The sequence below is a fragment of the Sciurus carolinensis genome, chromosome 14 (assembly GCF_902686445.1).
Source record: "Sciurus carolinensis chromosome 14, mSciCar1.2, whole genome shotgun sequence".
NCBI classification, from domain to species: Eukaryota; Metazoa; Chordata; class Mammalia; order Rodentia; family Sciuridae; genus Sciurus; species Sciurus carolinensis.
Genome location: NC_062226.1, coordinates 69,305,067 through 69,327,282, shown reverse-complemented (window position 1 = coordinate 69,327,282; position 22,216 = coordinate 69,305,067). Strand labels below are relative to the sequence as shown.

General features: G+C 38.2%; 1 protein-coding gene across 2 annotated transcripts in view; it reads left to right on the top strand.

Annotated features, from left to right (window-relative positions):
• The window catches only part of Dock8 (dedicator of cytokinesis 8), a 218,614-nt gene that overhangs the window by 82,410 nt on the left and 113,988 nt on the right, over positions 1–22,216 (top strand). For both annotated transcript variants that reach the window (XM_047524520.1, XM_047524521.1), the window contains 7 exons: positions 2,114–2,199; positions 10,853–10,919; positions 12,973–13,122; positions 16,417–16,497; positions 17,573–17,732; positions 19,735–19,871; positions 21,491–21,584. In XM_047524520.1, the coding sequence (XP_047380476.1) occupies positions 2,114–2,199; positions 10,853–10,919; positions 12,973–13,122; positions 16,417–16,497; positions 17,573–17,732; positions 19,735–19,871; positions 21,491–21,584 (775 nt within the window). The remainder of the gene's footprint in view (positions 1–2,113; positions 2,200–10,852; positions 10,920–12,972; positions 13,123–16,416; positions 16,498–17,572; positions 17,733–19,734; positions 19,872–21,490; positions 21,585–22,216) is intronic.

The window sequence follows — 22,216 nt, the reverse complement described above, 5'->3', positions numbered from 1 at the left end:
GGATGACACATTATTTTATTTCCTGGAAATGAAAGTTAGAAGTGGTAAAGTATTAGATTTAAATTTTGATTAAGTTTGCAGGAGAAGCCAAAGTAGAACTCAACCACTAAACTTTGTCATGTGAGTTTTGCCCCTGATTCACAGTTTCTAGGAAAAGCATTTTATGTGTTGATTCCTAAGAAAGACGCCACCATACTCCAAATACAGAAGAGTTTGCTTAAAACTCTTTTGGTTACAAGTGAGACTCTTTTGGTTCCCAAGTAAAACCCAATTTGGGGGGAAAAAAAGAGGGAGAAGTACTCATTGGCTCACATAACAAGATCAAAGGTCAGCAACTGTGGAGTTGGCCTCAGGATTCACTAGGTCAATAAGGGGAGCATATCATCTCTCTCATACTTTCTTCCCTATATCCCCTCTTGACTTATATGTATTTCCCAAGATAATAAAAACAACAGGTATCCTCTAAAGCTTCCCATTTTCTCTTTCTTCTTTTTTGGGAAATTAACTCCCATTTCAGACAACTAGGAAGGCTCAAGAAATTCATATAGAAGAGACTTGGGAAATACATCACCCAAAAGTAATAAGTGGGGCTTGTTGAGCTCTTGATTTAACAAATTGAGACAGTTGGAGAATTTTAAACTGACAAAATATTTAGTGGCAGTGAGAAATTATCGTTCATTTTTTAGGAGTAAAATGGTATTACTGTTACACATTTTCAAAAGTCCTTACCTTTTAGAGATGCTTACTGAAATATTTACAGATGAAATTATGAGATATTTGGGAACTTGTTTCCAAGTATCGAGTAGGAGAGTAGAGATGAATCAGGCTACCATGCACTGAACTTGTTGAATCCAGGTGAGGGTAAGTGATGGTTCATTGTATTAGTCTCTTCACTTTTGTATATGTTTAAAATTTTCCAAATAAAAAGCTTTATTCGAAAAGGGTTCTGAAAGTTAAAATTCAGACCAAAGGTAGTCTTCAAAATCTACAAATGTCTCTACCTTGAGGTTGTTTTCCTATGAGATGAATCTTGCCTTTAGATATGTGTGTTCTGATCCCAAAAGTTCCAGCTTGCCTGAGGTGGTCCAGTTTAGCATAGGTATCAGAATAAAGCCTCCTGTGAAATCAACTCAGCGACCCCTCAATAAGACAACCACCTGTGACCACAAGGAAGGGGGCTGAGGGCAGAGAGGTGCCAGCCATGGTTCATTGACCACTTTGGTCATCCCACCAAATGGTACAGATTTATCAAGAAGGTGACTTTACCAATTGTTGTGAAGTGTTTGGTTGGAAGCTCCCACCAATTATAGCCCAAGAAAAGACAATTAGATATGACCCTGTTCTTTGGATGCTTATGAACATCAGACCATTTCCAGGTTTTGGATAACCTACTACAAGAATGGGAATTCAAGTTTTCAAGGATTCGCACTATTCGCACTATACATGGATGTAATTAGGATATAGTGATAGTTTGTATTAAAATACTGAAGTAACCATAGTCTCTCTGTGGTAAGGAAGGCAGGTATAGCTGTTAACTTGTCATTACTAAGCTGTCCTGTTCAAAAATTCTAGCTAGTTATGTATTATATAACCTGTAAATTCAATTCCAAGTTTCTATCATCTATTTTAGGAATCAGTGAACTGAGAAAGAGAAGGTTATAGGATTGATGTTTTAGAGCCAGAAGGAAACTATTCTGATTTAGATCTCAAGCCTGAAACTCACATACTCACCAGTTAAAACCCTTAGCAGGAGAAATGTTTTGAGTGTTTATTTACAGCAGGCAAAGAAAAACAAAAGCCAACAATAGGTATAAAATTTTGCAATGCCATCTGGTGGATGTTACTAAGCCACATCCACAGTCCCATTTCCTTCCTTCCTCCCACAGTCTCTTTGTCTTCGATGCCTGGGCTTCTGAAAGAAGAAAACATTTGCTGTAAATGCTGACAGTGGAGGGTGGGGGTGGGAACGACAAACTCTCTCATAAAGGCAGAAATAAAGCAAATGTGAATTGACAAATGGAGAGGGGCAGCCTTTCCTTTCCTGGGATAACTCCAACTGGAAATCCTTGTGGAAATTCACTAATGATTTCTTTACAATGTGATTAATTAATAGGAGGATGCTGTGGAAATACGTCCGATACCAGAATGTCCTAAGGAACATCTGGGCAACAGAATATTGGTCAAGTTGCTGACCCTGAAGTAAGTACTAACAAACACATTAGCCTCTACACTAGTATCTCTTGCTTTTCAGATGCCAACTACATCTGTACCCTCAGAGCTTGGGTCAGGCAGCACCTCCAACACATTTAACAGTAGACAGCCGAGAGGTAGTGGAAGGAGCAGAGCTAGGTTTCTGTTCCTAACAAGCCTTGGGCAATCATTCTTCTACAATAGGGGAGACAAATAGGTGGCTACCCAGGTGAGGCATGTGAGGTAATTGAATGAAATGGCCTGCATTAAAAAAAGTCACAGCAGAACCAGTGGTGTGCTGGCCTTGGCTGGTACTAACTCACAAGAGCTGACAGTAACAGCTCTTCCCAATTCTGTGCCCAGGGAAGTCACATTAGTAGCTTGAAATCCGCCATGGTAGAAGTATTTAAAACATAGAAATCAACAAATGTTACAAGTTAGAGCTTTTTCTTTTTTCAGCAACGTATCTATTAGACATCTGCCAGCCTATCACTGGTAAATGCAATGAAAATGCAACTGAAACCCAGTCTCAGTGCCAGGGGACAATAGGGGGCAGTGGGGACTATAGTACACTATGTACTGAAGGGGCACCTCACTGCTAGCTACAGTCAACTCTTGCCAAGGAAATAGGCCCACTTGGGTCAACTGTCTGGCTTTAAAAACTGGAAATGGAGATTTTTCTGCAAAGTTCCTAACTTCTTAAATATTTTCTCATTTTTTTAAACACCACTCAATTCCAACAAACTATATTTTCAGTCTGTTTCAACTGGTGAGCCAATTATTTTCCACATCAATTTTAAAGAAATTATTCATAAATTTTTGCACTGTTTATTTATTTATTTATTTATTTACTTATTTATTTATTTATTGGTACCAAAGAGTGAACTCAGGGGCACTCAACCACTGAGCCACATCTGAAGCCTATTTTGTATTTTATTTAGACACGGGGTCTCACTGAGCTGCTTAATGCCTTGCTTTTGCTGAGGCTGGATTTGAACTCATGATCCTCCTCTTGCCTTAGCCTCCTAAGCCACTGGAATTATGGGTATATGCCACTGCACCCAGCTACTTTTATTTTTAAAACCATAATCCTCTATATATGTGTAGTAATTTTGTACTTTCATATTAAAACATTATTTATAGAATAAAACATTATAAATGAGTAAATTTGAAGAATGAAGCAAAAATATCTAAAAAACATTTCAAGCCAGGCATAGTGGTGCCTGCCTATAACCCAGGAACTTGGGAGGCAGAGACAGGAGGATTGCAAGTTCAAGGCTGGCCTCAGCAACTTAGCAAGGCCCTACTTAGTGAGACCCTTCACGTAGGTGAAGCTCAGTGCTTAGTGAGACCCTTTACCTAGGTGAAGCTCAGTGCTTAGTGAGACCCTTTACCTAGGTGAAGCTCAGTGCTAAAGCCCATGCTTAGCTTCAGCAAGACCCTGAGTTGTTTTTATTTTTTCACTTTTTAAACATGCTATTGATTCTTTTTAGTTATATGTAACAGTAGAGTCCATTCTGATATGATTATACAAGCATGGAATATATCTTATTCTAATTAGGACCCCAGAAGGCCCCAAGTTTGATCCCCAGCACCACAAAAAAATGTTGTAAATATCCTATGTATGCAAAAAGTACATAAGCATAGTACTTTTTCATATTCTGTTAGGGCCATCCGTCTCACAAAGTCAATATGTGGATTCCTTAAATAATCTGATTTGCACTTAGGTATTGGATTCTGAATTCAGGGTTGTGTTTGAACCCTGGGACTTTCCTGGGCTTTTGAGTTCTTACTTGTAAATGGAGTAGTGAGACCAGATGGTCTAACCTTTTGTGAATCAATGTGTAGCCTCCCGTAGCTCTACTGCCTCAAAAGGCAAGCTCACATGGCTTCTCAGACAGTTATGGGTACTGATAATGTTGTAGCCCTCTCCTTCTCCCCAGCTCTACTGGGAGAGTGTCCGAGTCTGCTGTCTTATACACAGGCTTGTTCTATAAACCAGCTCTGTATCAAGTAATGAGCACAGAATGGCAAACTCTTACCCTTGCAAGCTGACCATCAGCAGAAATGACTGGAAGTGGCTGTGCCCCCCTGCACTGTTGAGGAACTCTGTGCTATTGTTGGAGGCCTTCAATCATCTCCATAGACTGCATAATCAGGTCACTTTTAGATGCAGTAACCATGCCGTATGAGATGGAAGAATTCTCCCCCATCATGCTTGTCACCAAGCCATCTAGACTTTGTCAATAAGTAAATGGAAGCTGCACATAGGGGGGAAACATGACCACTGAGATAGATGTGAGTTAATGTTTGTTTTTGCAGTGCTGGAGATCCACCCAGGGCCTTGTGCATGCTGGGCAAGAGCTTTACTACAGAACTGTAACAGACCAGAGTTAGAAAAACAAACAGAATCACTTGGATTTCTCTTGATGAAACTTGTCAAGTGTATTGCTAGTGATGTTTCCCCAACTGCCAAAGCAGAAATTAAGTTGAATTGATGCTTTTTGTCCAGTGCACTTGGTCTGCTCAAGTGACTTCAATAGTATCTGTACTATTTTATATAACTGAAAGGAGAGATGGGTCAAGGAGATGGTCCTAGGCAAAACTACCTTGAGTAAACTGGACAAAAGAAATTCTTACAGATAAACTTTGAATATGAACATATGAATAGAAAAAAAATTGAATAGTAATATTAACAATACATTTTCCCATTGACACTAGGACAATTCTATTTATAATACTATAGATTTTATCAGCTATGAAATATCTAAAAAGTTTTTGAAATCTATAAATGTCCCTGTTTTGCTTTTGAGAAATAGATAAAACCTCAAGGATGCAGAGAGAATTAAGCTGGTGCCAATTTTTCAAATGTTTATAGTAGCAAAAAAAAAAAAAAGAGTCACAACAAAGTGTTTTTCTATTTTGTTTTAGTGGGGGAATCTTTTAATTTAAAACTTAATGCCATCTTATGCAAAGTAACCTCTGCTCAGGAATCTGCATGATAAGGAAACCAACCACGCACTAAATTTGCCCCAGGAGCTGGTTTTAAATGCAGATTTGGGGAGACTGCCCATCACCATCTCCTGCAAGAGATTCTGGTTCTGTAGGTTTCAGATGGGACCCAAAAGCCTGCATGTTGACAATTTCCTGGTTTGCCTCAAATACTTATTTCTGGAGACTATGCTTGGGGAAAAAAAAAACCTACGTTTTGTAATTAAAAAGTCGGAATTTCTCAGTCTGGCTGTACCATTTCCTAACTTTGTGGGCTTTGTCAAATTATTTAATCTGAATTTCAGTTTTCTTAGGTATAAAATGATGATATCTACATTAGACTATTATGAAAAGTAGGTTGATATGTGTAAAACATTTATCACATCACAATTTTAAGTGTCTAATAAATGTTCATTCTCGTTTCCCTGAAACACACTGAACTTAACACTCAGTTCCTACCTGAGCACAGCACAGCAATATCCAGATCCTTGGACAGTCAAGAAGCACAGAATTCAATACAGGTTGACTACACCAGGCAACAGCTGGGTGTTAGGCACAGCAAAGCCCCCAATTAATGAGCTGTTAACGAATTAGAAAAAGAAAAATCACAGAAATCTCACCATTTCTGTGTGTCTGTTCAATGTAGATAGCATAAACTCTGCCATCTTAACCATCGTACTCCTTAACTGACCTTGTACATGGCATCAAATCCCTTTACATTATTATACAACTGTCACTGTCATCCATCTTCAGGAACTTTTCATCTTCCTGAATTAAAACTTTGTATCCATTAAATATTAACTCTTTGTTCCTCCTTCTGTGCCACCTGACACCACCATTCTACTTTGTCTCTGAATTTAACTGTACTAAGTACATGCTATGAAATCATGCATCCCTTGTCCTTTCTTGATGGGCTTATTTCATTTTACATGTCTTCAAGTTTCATCCTTGTAGTTGTATGTGTCAGAATAATTGTCCTTTTTAAGGTTGAATAATATTGTATTGTGTATGTATTGGTAACATATTTACGTGTGTGTGTGTTTGTGTGTGTGTGTGTGTGTGTGTGTGTATCGTGTTGTTTACCCATTCTTCTGTTAGTGGCCACTTACCTAAGTAAGTTGGATGATTGTGAATAATGCTGCTGCTAGACCTTGTTTTGAAAGTACATTTACACACTTTCTCTTATACAATAACATGTGGAAAATCGCAAGAGTAAATGTCCTCTCCTCATTTTCCAACTAAATAAAAGGAAGTGGGAAATGAACATCCCAGTGTTCACAGGTAGTGGGAAAGGGGGCAGAGTCCAGGTCTATCTGACTCATTGCCTAAGGCACCACCTTGCCCTTTTGTCTGTGCTTACATCCTGCCCAAAGTTTATTCTAAAAGTCCCGTTGAGACAAAGCTACCCAGTGGTAAGGCCATCATCTCAAACATGCCTTGAAATAAAATCTGGGCTAATTCACATGACTTTCAAGGCAGTGGTGATCCAGACCTTTGCTGCTATGGTCAGTGCACAGTGTCTAAAATCATGGGTTATTAAGCTGAGAAACTTGGAAGATGAGCATTTGTGTTTCGTGAGTACTTCTAACATGTTAGAATTATGCTTTGGTGATGTGTTTTCTTTAAACCCACCATTTTAGCAGTCAGGGGCTCCTATTTCTGTCTTTCATGGGGCAGGCTCCTCAGTGTGTTTCATCCTCTCACCTTAACAACTTTCAGCAGTGGAGTTAGGAAGAGCCAGACATTTATCAGCATCATGATGCAATATTCCTCTGACTATCCCACAGTAAACCTAAGGAAAAGCAATTGAACATTTCTTTGTTATTATCTGAAAAGCCCCATCCCTTACAATTGAATCATAGAACTTCCTACACTAACAATAAAAAGTAAACAAACCCATCACCTAAGAGAGAGACTCTAGGGTTGAGGTGATAGCTCAATCGGTAGAGTGCTTGCCTTGCAAGCACAATGCCCTGAGTTCGATCCCCAGCAACGCAAAAAAAAAAAAAGAGAGAGAGACTCTAAAACATGGTAGCTACCATGATAAGTGCTATTTTGGATTAGATCAAGGGTCTAATCAGCCTACTCCTTCTTGAAATGCCACTAACAAGCATTTTCTTGGGAGAATGTGCTGTCTATCACATCAGAACATTAGAAATTGTCCATGAACCTTCTATATTTGTCCACTAAAAATATAGTATGGCTCTCATATGCATGGAGTTATTTAAGTATTTCTGAAAACTATATTTTTAGCCAGTTTGTCTATCCAAGCCCTTCCAAAAAATTGAAAATTATCTAGGTTAAAACCATATTGAATGAACAAGGAAATATCACAACAGACACGACTGAAATACAAAACATAATTAGAAGCTATTTTCAAAATCTATACTCCAACAAAATAGAAAATTTCGAAGACATCACCAGGTTTCTAGAGACATATGAATTGCCTAAACTGAACGAGGAAGACATACACAATTTAAATAGACCAATTTCAAGTAATGAAATAGAAGAAGTCATCAAAAGCCTTCCAACAAAGAGAAGTCCAGGACCAGATGGGTTCTCAGCCGAGTTCTACAAAACTTTTAAAGAAGAACTCATTCCAATACTTCTCAAAGTATTCCAGAAAATAGAAGAGGAGGGAACTCTCCCAAACTCATTCTATGAAGCCAATATTACCCTGATTCCTAAACCAGACAGAGACACATCGAGGAAAGAAAATTTCAGACCAATATCCTTAATGAACATCGACGCAAAAATTCTCAACAAAATTTTAGCAAATCGCATACAAAACATATTAAAAAGATAGTGCACCATGATCAAGTGGGTTTCATCCCAGGGATGCAAGGTTGGTTCAACATCAGGAAATCAATAAATGTCATTCACCATATCAATAGACTTAAAGTCAAGAATCACATGATTATTTCAATAGATGCAGAAAAAGCATTTGATAAAATACAGCACCCCTTCATGCTCAAAACACTAGAAAAAATAGGGATAGTGGGAACATTCCTTAACATTGTAAAGGCCATCTACGCTAAACCCATGGCTAATATCATTCTAAATGGTGAAAAACTGAAAGCATTCCCTCTAAAAACTGGAACAAGGCAGGGATGCCCTCTTTCACCATTTCTATTCAATATCGTCCTTGAAACTCTAGCCAGAGCAATTAGACAGACCAAAGAAATTAAAGGGATACGAATAGGAAAAGAAGAACTCAAACTATCCCTATTTGCTGATGATATGATGGTATACTTAGAGGAACCAGGAAATTCCACCAGAAAACTTTTAGATCTCTTAAGTGAATTCAGTAAAGTAGCAGGATATAAGATCAATGCACATAAATCTAAGGCATTTTTATATATAAGCGATGAATCTTCAGAAAGAGAAATTAGGAAAACTACCCCATTCACAATAGCTTCGAAAAAAATAAAGTATTTGGGAATCAATCTCACAAAAGAGGTGAAAGACCTTTACAATGAGAACTACAGAACACTAAAGAAAGAAATTAAAGAAAACCTTAGAAGATGGAAAGATCTCCCATGTTCTTGGATAGGAAGAATTAATATTGTCAAAATGGCCATACTACCAAAAGTGCTGTACAGATTCAATGCAATTCCAATTAAAATCCCAATGATGTACCTTACAGAAATAGAGCAAGCAATTATGAAATTCATCTGGAAGAATAAAAAACCCAGAATAGCTAAAGCAATCCTTGGCAGAAAGAGTGAAGCAGGGGGTATCGCAATACCAGATCTTCAACTCTACTACAAAGCTATAGTAACAAAAATGGCATGGTATTGGTACCAAAATAGAAAGGTGGATCAATGGTACAGAATAGAGGACACGGACACAAACCCAAATAAATACAATTTTCTCATACTAGACAAAGGGGCCAAAAATATGCAATGGAGAAAAGATAGCCTCTTCAACAAATGGTGCTGGGAGAATTGGAAATCCATATGCAACAGAATGAAACTAAACCCATATCTCTCACCATGCACGAAACTAAACTCAAAATGGATTAAGGATCTCAGAATCAGACCAGAGACCTTGCATCTTATAGAAGAAAAAGTAGGTCCAGAGCTTCAACATGTCGGCTTAGGACCAGACTTCCTCAACAGGACTCCCATAGCACAAGAAATAAAAGCAAGAATTAATAACTGGGATAGATTCAAACTAAAAAGCTTTCTCTCAGCAAAGGAAACTATCAGCAATGCAAAGAAAGAGCCTACAGAGTGGGAGAAAATCTTTGCCGATCATACTTCAGATAGAGCGCTAATCTCCAGAATCTATAAAGAACTCAAAAAACTCTACACCAAGAATGTAAATAATCCAACTGACAAATGGGCTAAGGAAATGAATAGACACTTCACAGAAGAAGATATACAAGCAATCAACAAACATATGGAAAAATGTTCCACATCTCTAGTAATAAGAGAAATGCAAATCAAAACCACCCTAAGATTCCATCTCACCCCAATTAGAATGGCAATTATCAAGAATACAAGCAACAACAGGTGTTGGTGAGGATGTGGGGAGAAAGGTACACTCTTACATTGCTGGTGGGGCTGCAAATTAGTGCAGCCACTCTGGAAAGCAGTGTGGAGATTCCTTAGAAAACTTGGAATGGAAACACCATTTGACCCAGCTATCCCACTCCTTGGCCTATACCCAAAGGACTTAAAATCAGCATATTACAGAGATACAGCCACATCAATGTTCATAGCTGCTCAGTTCACAATAGCCAGATTGTGGAACCAACCTAGATGTCCTTCAATTGATGAATGGATAAAGAAAATGTGGTATATATATACAATGGAATATTACTCAGCCATAAAGAACGATAAAATTATGGCATTTGCAGGCAAATGGATGAAACTGGAGAATATCATGCTAAGTGAGATAAGCCAATCTCAAAAAACCAAAGGAAGAATGATATCACTAATAAGTGGATGATGACACATAATGGGGGGTGGGAAGGGTTAGTGTTGGGGTTGGAGTTGGGTTTAGGGAGGGGGGCAGGAATGGAGGAAGGAAGGACTGTATGGAGGGAGGGGAAGGGTGGGAGGGGAGGGGGGGAAGGGAAAAAATGGCAGAATGAATCAAACAACATTACCCTATGTAAATTTATGATTACACAAATGGTATGCCTTTACGCCATGTACAGACAGAGAAAAAACATGTATCCCATTTGTTTACAATAAAAAAAAATAATAATAAAAAAAATAACACAAATGTATGATCTTATGGTTCTGGGAGTCAGAAGTGCAAATTAAGTTAGTGGGCTGCATTTTCTCTAGTACTCTAGGAAAGAATCTGCCTCCTTGTCTTTCCCAGTTTCTAGAAGCTGTCCACATTCCAATGCTCATGGTGTCTTCCTCCATCTTCAAAACCAGTTGTGTTTCTCTCATCCTTGGACGAACAAGAATGTCTCTTCTAAAAGAGAGGTGGGAGGGGTGGGGGGAAAGGTAAAAATAACAGAATGAATCAAACATCATTACCCTATGTAAATGTATGATTATGCAAATGGTATGCTGTTACTCCATGTACAAACAGAAACAACATGTATCCCATTTGTTTACAATAAAAATAAATTTAAAAAAATAAAATAAAATACAAAAAAAAAAAAAACCATATTGATTTTTTTTCTCTCTTTCTCTCTTTCTGACAGGTTTGAGATTGAAATTGAGCCTCTGTTTGCCAGCATTGCCCTCTATGATGTTAAAGAAAGGAAAAAGGTAAGAAAATAGAAAGTAGCTCATCCCTGAGGTATGCATAGTGTTCATGATTTTGAAGGTTCGTGTTTTTAAAACTCACTTCCATGCAGAAAAACAGCAAGATAAAACATCAGATTTGAAAGTAAATGATCTTTGATGGATCCAGATTTGTGATCTCTTGCCTTTATGATTTTTGAAGAAATGATCTGGGAACATTAATCATTTGTGTTCTTTAAAGAATCTTAAAGGGAAAAGGCCTGTTGGAGATAATAACCTTGTTTAGATAGAGTCAGCACATGGGGTTATGTGTAAAACAACATAATTCAAATCAGTAAACAAACTTGGACATGCCTGTAATGTTTTCTCAGTTTGAAAGTTTTTGCACTGTGAGGCAAGGATAGAAGGATGCTTCTGCCTTTCCTTACATACAACCACTCTGTATCCAAGGAAATGAATAAATATCAATAATCACTAAAATGTATATTAATTAAGGCAGGGTAACTGCTAACACAAGTAAACTTCCAAATTCAGTAGTTTAAAGCAATAGTTCTTAAACTTGAGTGTGTGCCAAAATCACCTGGAAGACGTATTCAAACAACTTGCAAAGTCCTACCCCTAGAGTTTCTGACTGGCTAAGTCTGAGTGGAGCCTAAGAATTTGCATTTCTAACATGTTTCTTGATGATGATGTTGAAGTTGTTTATTGGGGGACTCACATTTTGAAAACCACTGACTTAAAGAACAAGATGTTTTTGTCTTTGTTTCTTAACAATTCAGAGTGGGGGTGTGGGGTGCCTCTGCTCCACTCAGTCATTCAGGTACCCAGGCTGGCAGTGGCTCCTCCATCTTCAATATGTGCTCTCCCCAAATCACTCCTGTCTTTGCCATTGTTGCCCCTGAATAAGAGAAAAAATGGGTGGAAGAGGCCTCAAAGTTTGACACATCACTTCTGCTCATGATTCACTGGGAAAATCTATTCATATAACTCCTCCTAACTGCAAGGGAGTCTGGTTAATGTAGTTTCTGCCTGTGCAGCTGCTTCCAACTAAAATGCTGTTAAGAAGGAAGGGAAGAACCCAGAGTGGCTCTAAAGTCACCTTAAATTTGAAAGTCAGCAAGCACCATTCATGTCATGCGCTCGCTCAAAATGCTTAATGGATCCTCACAACTTTTAATATTAAGAAAAATTCTTTCGCCAGATACAGTGGCACATGCCTGTAATCCCAGAGGCTCAGAAGGCTGAGGCAGGAGAATTGAGAGTTCAAATCCAGCCTCAGCAATGGTGAGGTGCTAAATAACTCAGTGAGACCCTGTCTCTAAATAAAATACAAAAACAGTGCTGGGGATGTGGTTGAGTGCCCCTGAATTCAATCCCCAGTATCAAAATAAAACAAAACAAAGCAAAAAAAAAAAAAAACCAACAGGAATCCTTGCAGTGTCCATGTTAGGCTTTCTTCTGTATGACTCTTACCCTTCTTTCCTTCTGTAGCCTATGCAGAGACCAGCTGGACTACTTACTCTGAACTCAGCTCATTCCAGATCTTCCAGCCTTTGAGCAGTTTCTCTGTGCAATACTCTCTTCCTCCAGCTCTGCCTGTCAGAATCTTCCTCAGTGATCCATCCATCTCCAGTACCTTTAACATGGCTTTGCTCTTTCTCTTTCTAGAACTTCCATAGTGCTTCTTTCTATGAATGTGATGACTTTTATTCTGCCTTTACTCTAGTTATGTGTTGGCCTTTCCCCTCATTATTGATCAGAACCTGATTGAGGGCAGAGGCAACATCCTACTCTTCTTTAGTGCAGTAGCTAGCACATCACTGATAACCCAGGAAATACTGGTAGGTTAATAAAAACTTAAATGTTCAAGGAATCTCTCTGAAATGACTCCAAAATATCTAGAAATTGTGACAAAATATTCATCAGATTTTTCCAGCAGCCACTCATTATACACCGTATCCATGGTTATCCTTCTCTTTTTAGTGAAATTTCTCTGTGACTTTTTCACTGTTTACACATGTTTAGACAAGGAATACAGTAGGTCTAACTTGTTTTTCTCTCTGCTGCTCATTTACAGATCTCAGAAAATTTCCACTGTGACCTGAACTCTGACCAGTTCAGAGGATTTCTTCGAGCTCACACACCCTCTGTTGACCCATCGAGTCAGGCGAGATCTGCAGTCTTCTCAGTCACCTACCCATCCTCAGACGTCTACCTGGTAGTCAAGGTAGTTAAGCACAATGTGATTTGCACATTCTGATGTTCCCATTATTGTGCTATTCCCCGGATGACAGAATATGTCCTGTATGGGATTTGAGTTGTTTCCTTCTCAACTTGCTCCATTTCCCTTATCAGTAAAGTCTGTTTTGTTGCTTTGTTTTTGATTGAACCCAGAGCCTTGTGCATGCTAACCAAGTTCTCTAGTTCTCTACCACTGAGCTGCATTCTCAGCCCATAAATTCTGTTTTGAATACTGGAAAGACTTGAGAGTTTTTGGAATCTACAGTCCTAGGTTTGAATCCTGGCCTTGCACTTTGTAGATACATGACTGACAAATACCTAAACTTTCTGAGATTTAGTACCTCATCTGCCAAGTGGAAATGATCACACTGACCGCAGTGAGTAGTTGTAACTTCAGACTCAAGCCTTCCTAACTAAAGAGTGTTCCCTCAGCTATCTCTGCTGTGGAAGAAAGTAACAACATCTCTCTGGTAGTTTCCTCACAACATTCATGTTTTTCCAGAGACCCTCAACTAAACGTTCCCAAGTTCAAGCCCTGACACACTGAAGTATGGGCTGTGGTTTCCAACTTTCACTCTCCCTTTTTATCACCATTCCACAAACTGTGTCTACTGAGAGTCAAAATCTGTGGGACCATTGCAGCTAGAACCTTCCATTCTACACTGTACTCTTGTAAGAAAACCAGAAACTTTCTCTGTACACCAAAATGATTAGTTAGAATTCAATAGCAGTGGGTATTTAACCAACCTCAAACCAAGTAATTGACTCTACACCAAGACTGTAAAACAAATCAAAAGAGCAAATCAAGGTGTCTGATTTCATGTAGACTCAGCCTTCTGTTTGGAACATTTTCTATTTAGCTCAATATTTTATGTCCATAATACCATTATTTCACCCATAATCTCTTCATTTGTATTCATTTGGCAATAACAAACATATTTTAAATTATCAGGATATAATTATGAAATTTAAATAGACACAGTAAAACAATCCCTGGTTTGCTTTCTATTTATCTTGACCATTTATCATTGCTGCTTTCCTCCTAAATATAAATATTATGGCATCATAATATTTAGCAGACACCATTTGGGCTTCTTTCTTTCTTGTTTTTAGTCCCAGGATGAACACCAGGATCATAACCATATTTTAGGTACAGTCACCTAGTTCAGGTATTGCACGTGATATGACTTTAAAAGGTTATTTCAGGTATAAAGGTTCAATTCAAGATTTTCATAGTGAGGAATAGAGAGTGGACCTTAAGTTTTTTAAGAATTGTTTAAAAATAAACAAATCAGGCTGAACAGAGATGAAGGCAGTCTCTTTACTTTAAAAGTCCCAGATGGAGCTGGGGGTATGACTCAGAGGAAGAGTACTAATCTAACCTGGGTTTGAACCCCAACCCTGCAAAAACCAGTCCCACATTATTCTAATATGTTCCTTTGCCCTAGTTCCCATGGTTATGAGAACTGATACATTTCATCACATATGCTTTTACACATCAGTCATGAAGGACCATACATTGGGTACTTGTATCAGCCTGCAGCTCCTACTCACGAAGTACCTGGAGTCTCCCTTGCTCAGTGTTGTCAAAGGATAGTAGCTCCTGCTCTGGTTGAATCTAGACTCTCCCGCTTCTAGATTCTGGTGATCCCTCTGCCCTAGGTTTCAAATAAAGCCAGGGCATTCCCCATTCTTGCCTCAGGATCCTAATTAAAATATTCATAATCCATGTTCAAAGTTTATTTTAAAGAGCATACTTTTATTCATTGACTTCATGGAGAAGGTTAGCTTCCTTCCTGTTTGTTCTACAAGGTCCTGACTATGAACTTCAAGTGAGTAGGGACCACATTTTTTTGTGTTCACCACCTAATCTCCCCAGTAGCTATCACCATGAATGTTTTTGAATGAATAAAGAAATTCAGATAAACAGGAACACAGGTCAGTTTCTAGCTCAAGTACTATTTGTGTTTCCAGTGTGGTGCATCCCTCATGGGACCAACCTTTCCTTCAAGCTGTGGAAATGAGGAAGGTTTATAAATTCTTCTATGGGAAGAGAGAGTCTGTTTGGAATGCTTCTTAAAACAGCTGTCTATTGAGCAGCACCATGCCACTTCCTTTTAAATCCCATTAAAATACTTTGTGCTTAACTGATAGTGTCTGTTAAAATCATGTGTCTATGGAATATGTTGACCTGAATTTCTTCTTCCAGGACATCTTAACTAATGGTTCAAGTTAATGGATCTAAATCCATTTGTTTTTCTCATCAACATCAAAGTTAAGTTAAATTTTCTTTGCACACAGTATTAGGAAATTTCAAATTTCTCCTTTGCTAAACATGATGCCCAGATCTATGGCATCTCCCACCAGCTTCTTCACCTGAAGCAAAATGGAAGGTGCTGGATAGTGATAGCATCCATTCATCCCACAACCAGCTAGCAAATTGAGAAGCTGCACATCTAATGTTTTTGACTTTCTTTACAAGTCTGCAAAATCCAAAGAAGTAGCCCTAATAGGAAACACAAGGGACACAATTACAGATAATTTATTCTGTTCATTTATTCATTTTGTGGAAGGTTATAGTCCCCAACCTGACTTTTATAGAAATCATATCTCTTTTTTACTTTGTTAGCAATAATAAAGAAAATGAGCTTTTCACTTCCTACATATGTCTCATGGGTTCTGTTTTATAAAATAACTTTTATTGCATTTTTATTATGGATATAATACATGTTTATTGTTTAAAAATAGAAACTACGCATCAGCAGTAGGAAGAAAATAAAAATCACACATAATCCCACCATACAAAGATAACTACTATTAACATTTGCTGTGTTCCTATCATCCTTTTAATTTGCCTTCATGACTTTTTTACAAAACCGTGTGGTACATGTCACACTATATTTTTTTAAATCAAAAACATGTATTATAGACATCCTATGCCATCAAACATTGTCATTGAACATGATATTTCTTTGTTTGTTCCTTTGTTTATTTATTTATTTATCCAAGGGATTGAACCTAGGAGCACTCAACTACTGAACCACATTCCCAGCCCTTTTTAAATATTTTATTTAGAGACAGGAACTCACTCAGTTGTTTAGGGCCTTGCTAAGTTGCTGAGGCTAGTTTTGAACTCACAATCCTGCCTCAGCCTCTTGAACCACTGGGATTACAGGCATGTGCCACTGTGCCTGGCTTGAACATGATTTCAATGGCCACAGAGGTTCTACTATGTGAATGTAATTTACTCACTTTATTTTAATATTACTTTTATTGGCAGATTGAAAAAGTCCTTCAGCAGGGAGAGATTGCTGACTGCGCAGAACCCTACGTGGTTATCAAAGAAAGTGATGGAGGAAAGGTATGATGATTTGATTATTGCTAAATGATTACATCTTAGAATTAGCAGATATTTTAAGAAGTGTTCTACAAAATCATTAATGTGGTCTAGACCATAATATGTTCCCATATGAAACACAAATAAATTGTATTTAAACAAAAGAAGAAAGAGAATCTATTATTGATAATGATCTTTAAAATAAATAAATTATTGAACTTGCAACTGATGATATGCACCATTGTATGACTATAAAATTTGGCTAGGGCAAAACCGTGTCCAACCATCTTGCTTCTGAGGCTCTGACCCAGATGATTGGGAGGACTCTAGAGACCCCATAAAACTAAACAGCATCAGAGGTCTCCTGATCTTTCTCAACACCATGGGGCATTGTCCTTTCTAATATCAATAATTCAGAATGGCTGTGACTATCATACATCATAAATTAACTAGGACATCACAGGTACCAAGCTATGAAGCACCAGTTTACAAAAGTACCCAAAATGATTTTTTTAAACCTGACCTTTCTGGAATAAGACCTCCCTAATCAGACTGGTACATTTCAAATAAAATTGTTTGAACTGAAAACGTTTGTTTTATTTATTTTTTAATCTATCACTCAATCTAAACTTGGAAAGAACACATTGGAAGTGTTGCCAACTTAATAAAGAAGTTGTCAACAATATTTATAGTTCTTTTTGGAGTTTTCAAAGGCAACTTTTGTAGGAAAAAAAAAAAAGAACTTTGGGGGCATCTTAGCAGATGACGAACTAAATTTTTATCCCAAGTTTCTCTCATGAGAACTAGGTCATACAACTAGATCTGAAAGAACTTGTGGGTTCACTAGTATATTAATCCTTGGACATTTCTTTTGTAGTGGAAGCTACAGTTTACTTATAGTCTGTCTTTAACCTTTCCTCCTATAATCTTTATTTCTTTATCAGCTGGACTTCTGGTACAGGTTGAGATATTTTTCTGCTGATTCTCCAGTCAGTGGAGTTGGGGTTGCTGATAACTAACATGTCCATGACAGAGTTGGTTGTCTTCCGGCTGGTGCCATACTGTTTGTTTCAGCTCATCTCTTTCCATTTTCCTCTAGAGTAAGGATAAGATTGAAAAACTGAAACTTCAAGCTGAATCCTTCTGCCAACGTTTAGGAAAATACCGGATGCCCTTCGCCTGGGCTCCAGTGAACTTAGCCAGCATCTTCAATGTCTCCACCCTTGACAGGGAGGTGACTGATGTGGAACCGGTGCTTGGTAAGATTTTCATCTGTAGTGAGAAGGGGAGGGCTCCCCAGTGTACTGACTCTGAGGTCGACTGATTAGTAGCAAGGCTTGAGAATGTAGGAAGGTGTCAAGGACAGGAAGGAGGAAAGAAATAAATAGAATGCAACACTATCCTGCCTGAATTGCATGTGTTTGATTGAACAGGGATCCCAAAACAATTGCCATAAACATTTATGGAACTCAGATATACTCTTACATTAAGAACTTAGGTTGGAATTTTCTGGATTTTTTTAACACTTCAAAAGGTTAATTTTTAGCAGCCACTTCCTCTCAAAAAATAAAAATTATTAAAAATAACAAGAAAATATAGTAACCCTCTATTGTGTGTTGAACAAAGACACCACGGTTGTCTTCTGAACATAGAAACAGCAGCTATTACAAAGATTTTAAAAACCTAAATTTGGGTTTCTCAGCAAAATTTCCAGTTTTTCAGTTTATTTTGCCAAGTGCAATGAAAGAATGGATGCTAAAAAAAATATTTAGTTACTGTTCCAATTCATTTCATAAATTTCTCTCTTTTTCATCACCTCCCTCTTGTTGAACAATTATATCCTACAGTTTGTACATGGAACTGTCCAAGTGGTCTTAAAATTTTCAAGTGAACCCACCCCTGCCACCTGTAGCAGGGTTTCTGTTTCCCTAAATGCCTTTGAATTCAGCAAATATTTAAGCCTACCTTCACATTTATCATGCATTCCTTAGCTCTGCCATTTACTATGGAGTGCTGCTTTTCTTCTAAAGTTACTGTTATGTAAATTCCAGTCAGCTCCTGTTTTTTTCCCTGATTTGTTGATAATAAACCTCATTTTACTATATTCTGACCTCACACCACAATTATTTTTAATACCCACTGCTACATATGCCCATTTTTTAGGTATAAAGGATAGCCTTGGGCTGGGGTTATAGCTCAGTGGTTGTGTGCTCACCTGGCACGCATGAGGTCCTGGGTTCAATCCTCAGTCCATAATAAAAATAAAATAAAGGCATTGTGTCCATCTACAACTAAAATGTGTATATATATATATATATATATATATATATATATATATATATATTTTTTTTTTTAAACCTTATTTGAAAGTGTTACATGGGGAAGTTAAAGGGCCCATCAGGTAGGTTATTTAGCATAGGGCTTGTTGAGTAATCAGTAATCTCTAGGTCAAGGGTAAATTAACTCAACCACCAGACTGATCCTGAGAAAGAAACCCAAGATGCAATGTATTATACTGAATTTAGGTGGACAGTGGCAGCAAAAAATTGTAATTCAGCAAGAGAGTTGGAATTAAAGATAAGATTCAAAGCAGGAATTGGAACTATTAGAGTTCTAAGCAATTTGACTGTTCACAACAGAACCCCTGAGTTTTGCATCATAAAAGTCACAAGATTTCCAACTGAATCCAAAAAGAAGAGATATAACTAAACAGCACTCGGGGTCTTGACCCGGTCTAATCCTCATCACAAAGATCAACAGAGGCAGAAACTGAACTCTGTTGTCTAGTCCACAAGAGAGAGAGGCAGGCTGGATCCAGAATGTACACAGGCTGACCCTAGCATGTTTGGGTCACAGTCCCAAATGCCTTCAGGGGTATTTGAGTACTTGCCTTTCCCAGTGGAATACAAATGTAAAAATAAAAACAAACTGTGTCCTGACTAAATAAAGCTTACCAGGAGACCCTGTTCTGGCAGGAGCTCTGGATTTTTGCTGATGGCATCTGGCCTACCCTGTCGCATGTGAGAGGGGCCTGTGGCTGCTCATGGCCTCTCCATTCAAATCAGAGGAGAATTAGATATACCAACATAGGGACTAAGAAAGGTGGGGTCCCACAGAGGGAAGATTTTATTCAAAACAAGGATGGCCATATTCAGTGACTTTAAACCTCTCTTAAGATATGTCAAGATATGGGAAAGTTAATGACTGCTGTGTATTGAAACAGAAAGGTACACTTTCAAATGACTGTTGTTTTCCTTAAAGGGAGAAGTTCTGCGGGTGAGCGGAGGTCTTTGTCCCAATCTAGGAGGCTTTCTGAACGAGCCCTGTCCTTGGAGGAAAATGGGACTGGATCCAACTTCAAAGCCACCCCCATGACCATTAACAGCTTTTTCAAGCAGGTATCTCTAGATGTTACAGTGGGTCTGGATTTGTCCTTGCAATGATATGGGTGCTGGTACCCCGAGGAGGAGTCTAGGTAGTGATTGAGGGAGCAAACTAGTTAACCTCACCAAGCCTCAGTTTCATTATGTACAGAACAGAGACGGTGGTGCTTGCTTCACACAGTGGTTGGGAGAGTTAGATGACGTAAGAGATGTGAAGCTAGATTATGGTACGTGCTCAGAGTGCTGGCTTTATTAATTGAGAGGGATTTGTTCCTGTTCATACAAACTATCCTATTAGAACTATCTTGGTCAGTTCATTATTAGGCTATAAAGAAAGACTGGCCAACATGTCATTTCCCCACTGGTGTCCAAGTCTCCTGGTGCTGGCCTCCTCAACTCTGTTCCATGTGCAAATTTCCCACAACTCCTCCTTGTTCATAGAGAGTAAGTTCCAGATGGTACTCCTGGTTAGTTCAATAAAGATTAAAGCTATTTAAAAAATAAAACCTTCCTAGAGTTCTCAAAGGCATAGAGACAGAAAGTAAAATGATGGTTGCCAGAGACTGGGAAAAGGAGACAGAGAGTGGTTGTTTGAGGAATATAGAGTTCTAGGGGTTTTTTGTTTGTTTTGTTTTGTTTTATGGGATTTTTTGTTTTTGCAAGATGAAAAGGTTCTGGAGATTGCCTGCACAATAATTTAAATATACTTAACACATCTGCCTTAGAATTGCTTAAGAGGGTAAATTTTTTGATACTTATATTTTGCCCTAAAAAGAAAAAAAAAAAAAGAAAGAAAGAAATTGAGGCCTGGGGTTGCAGCTCAGTGGCAGAGCACTTGCATAGCACGTGTAAGGCCCTGGGTTCGATTCTCAGCACTGCATATAGAAAAACAAAATAAAGGTCCATTGCCAACTTAAAAAAAAAAATCTTTAAAAATTGACTTAGGCTTTGACTGTTCTAGAAAAATTTTCCACAGCTCAAGCAATCTTCATAGTGCATTTAAAGGTACTATATTAACAAACTGAAATGCAGAAAGGTTGCTGAGGGGGTCCATGTGTAGAAATAAATAGAAAGGGACTGAAAGGGTTTCTATCTGGATACGCTCCTCCCTGGCTGCATTACCTTGAAACTAGGTATTTGACTCAAGTCTGAGTGTTCTCATTGGGACTGACATAGCTCTGGGTTGTGTAAGGATTGGAGATCATGCATGTGTGTCCCTTAGCAGAGGATCAGTCCCAGGGTATGCACATAGAGGGTAGCATTTACACTTAACCTTATTCAAGGCAAATGTGAAAATGAGGTAGAAGAGAGGGAAAGATACTTTCTGCATCTTCACATCGCCAAAGAAGAAAGTAAACTAGAGAATAAAACTTGAATAGTGGATTGAAGGTACAGGGAGAAGCTCATGACTGGGATTCCTAAGGGTCAAACAGGCTTCCTTGGAATGCACTAGAAGCCCCGTCCTCAGCAGGGCTGATAAGAGGCTGGTTGATTTCCTGTTGCCTGTCATCCTGATTTCTATGAAAGACCTGTTAGAATAAAACTTAAAGGTAAAAATCTTCCAAAGCATCCAAACATCCTGAGTCCAGGAGTCTACAGCACAGCTACACTAACCCCAACTCCTCTCTTGGCAGGAGGGAGATCGCCTCAGTGATGAAGACTTATTCAAGTTTCTAGCTGACTACAAAAGATCTTCATCCTTACAGAGAAGAGTCAAGTCAATTCCAGGTGTGGATGGCTTGTCTTTTTCTTCTTGAGCTGTGGCGAAACTATTTGTGATTAGATTCATTCTTTGTCCGATGCTGCGATTTATAAAATCATTTGCTAAGTGTGATATGGGATTCTTGCATTTCAAGTTAAGAATCTGAATTGGTCTGTATTTTTGGCAAATCTATTAATTTTTTATTTTTTAAAGGATTGAGTCTATAAATAATATATTCTAGATCTGGTTTCTGAGATAGATAATTGTTTGAACAGAGGAGCCTCTTTTATCAAATGTAATATTATATGGAGACCTGGTATTTAAAAATTAAATGTGAGCTGCTTTGGGGAAAGGTAAAGATACTTTCCTATTCTCAGCACAATATTCCATAAGGTATTTCTGCACCCCGGGGTACCAGGGAACTCAGTTTGAAAACCATCAACTTTTACCACTAGCAATACAGAGAAGTTACTTAGCTGTGTATTATTATACTGTGATGGTTATGGAAGGAACTTGGAAAAGCCTCTGATCCATTCTTAGTCATTTCACAATTTCTTGCCTTTTATTTTACAGAAACCACATCTCGAATGTTGTCATAACATGCTTTTTCTCAAACTATGAGAAATTATCTGGGAACTCCAAAACACTCACACTCTCG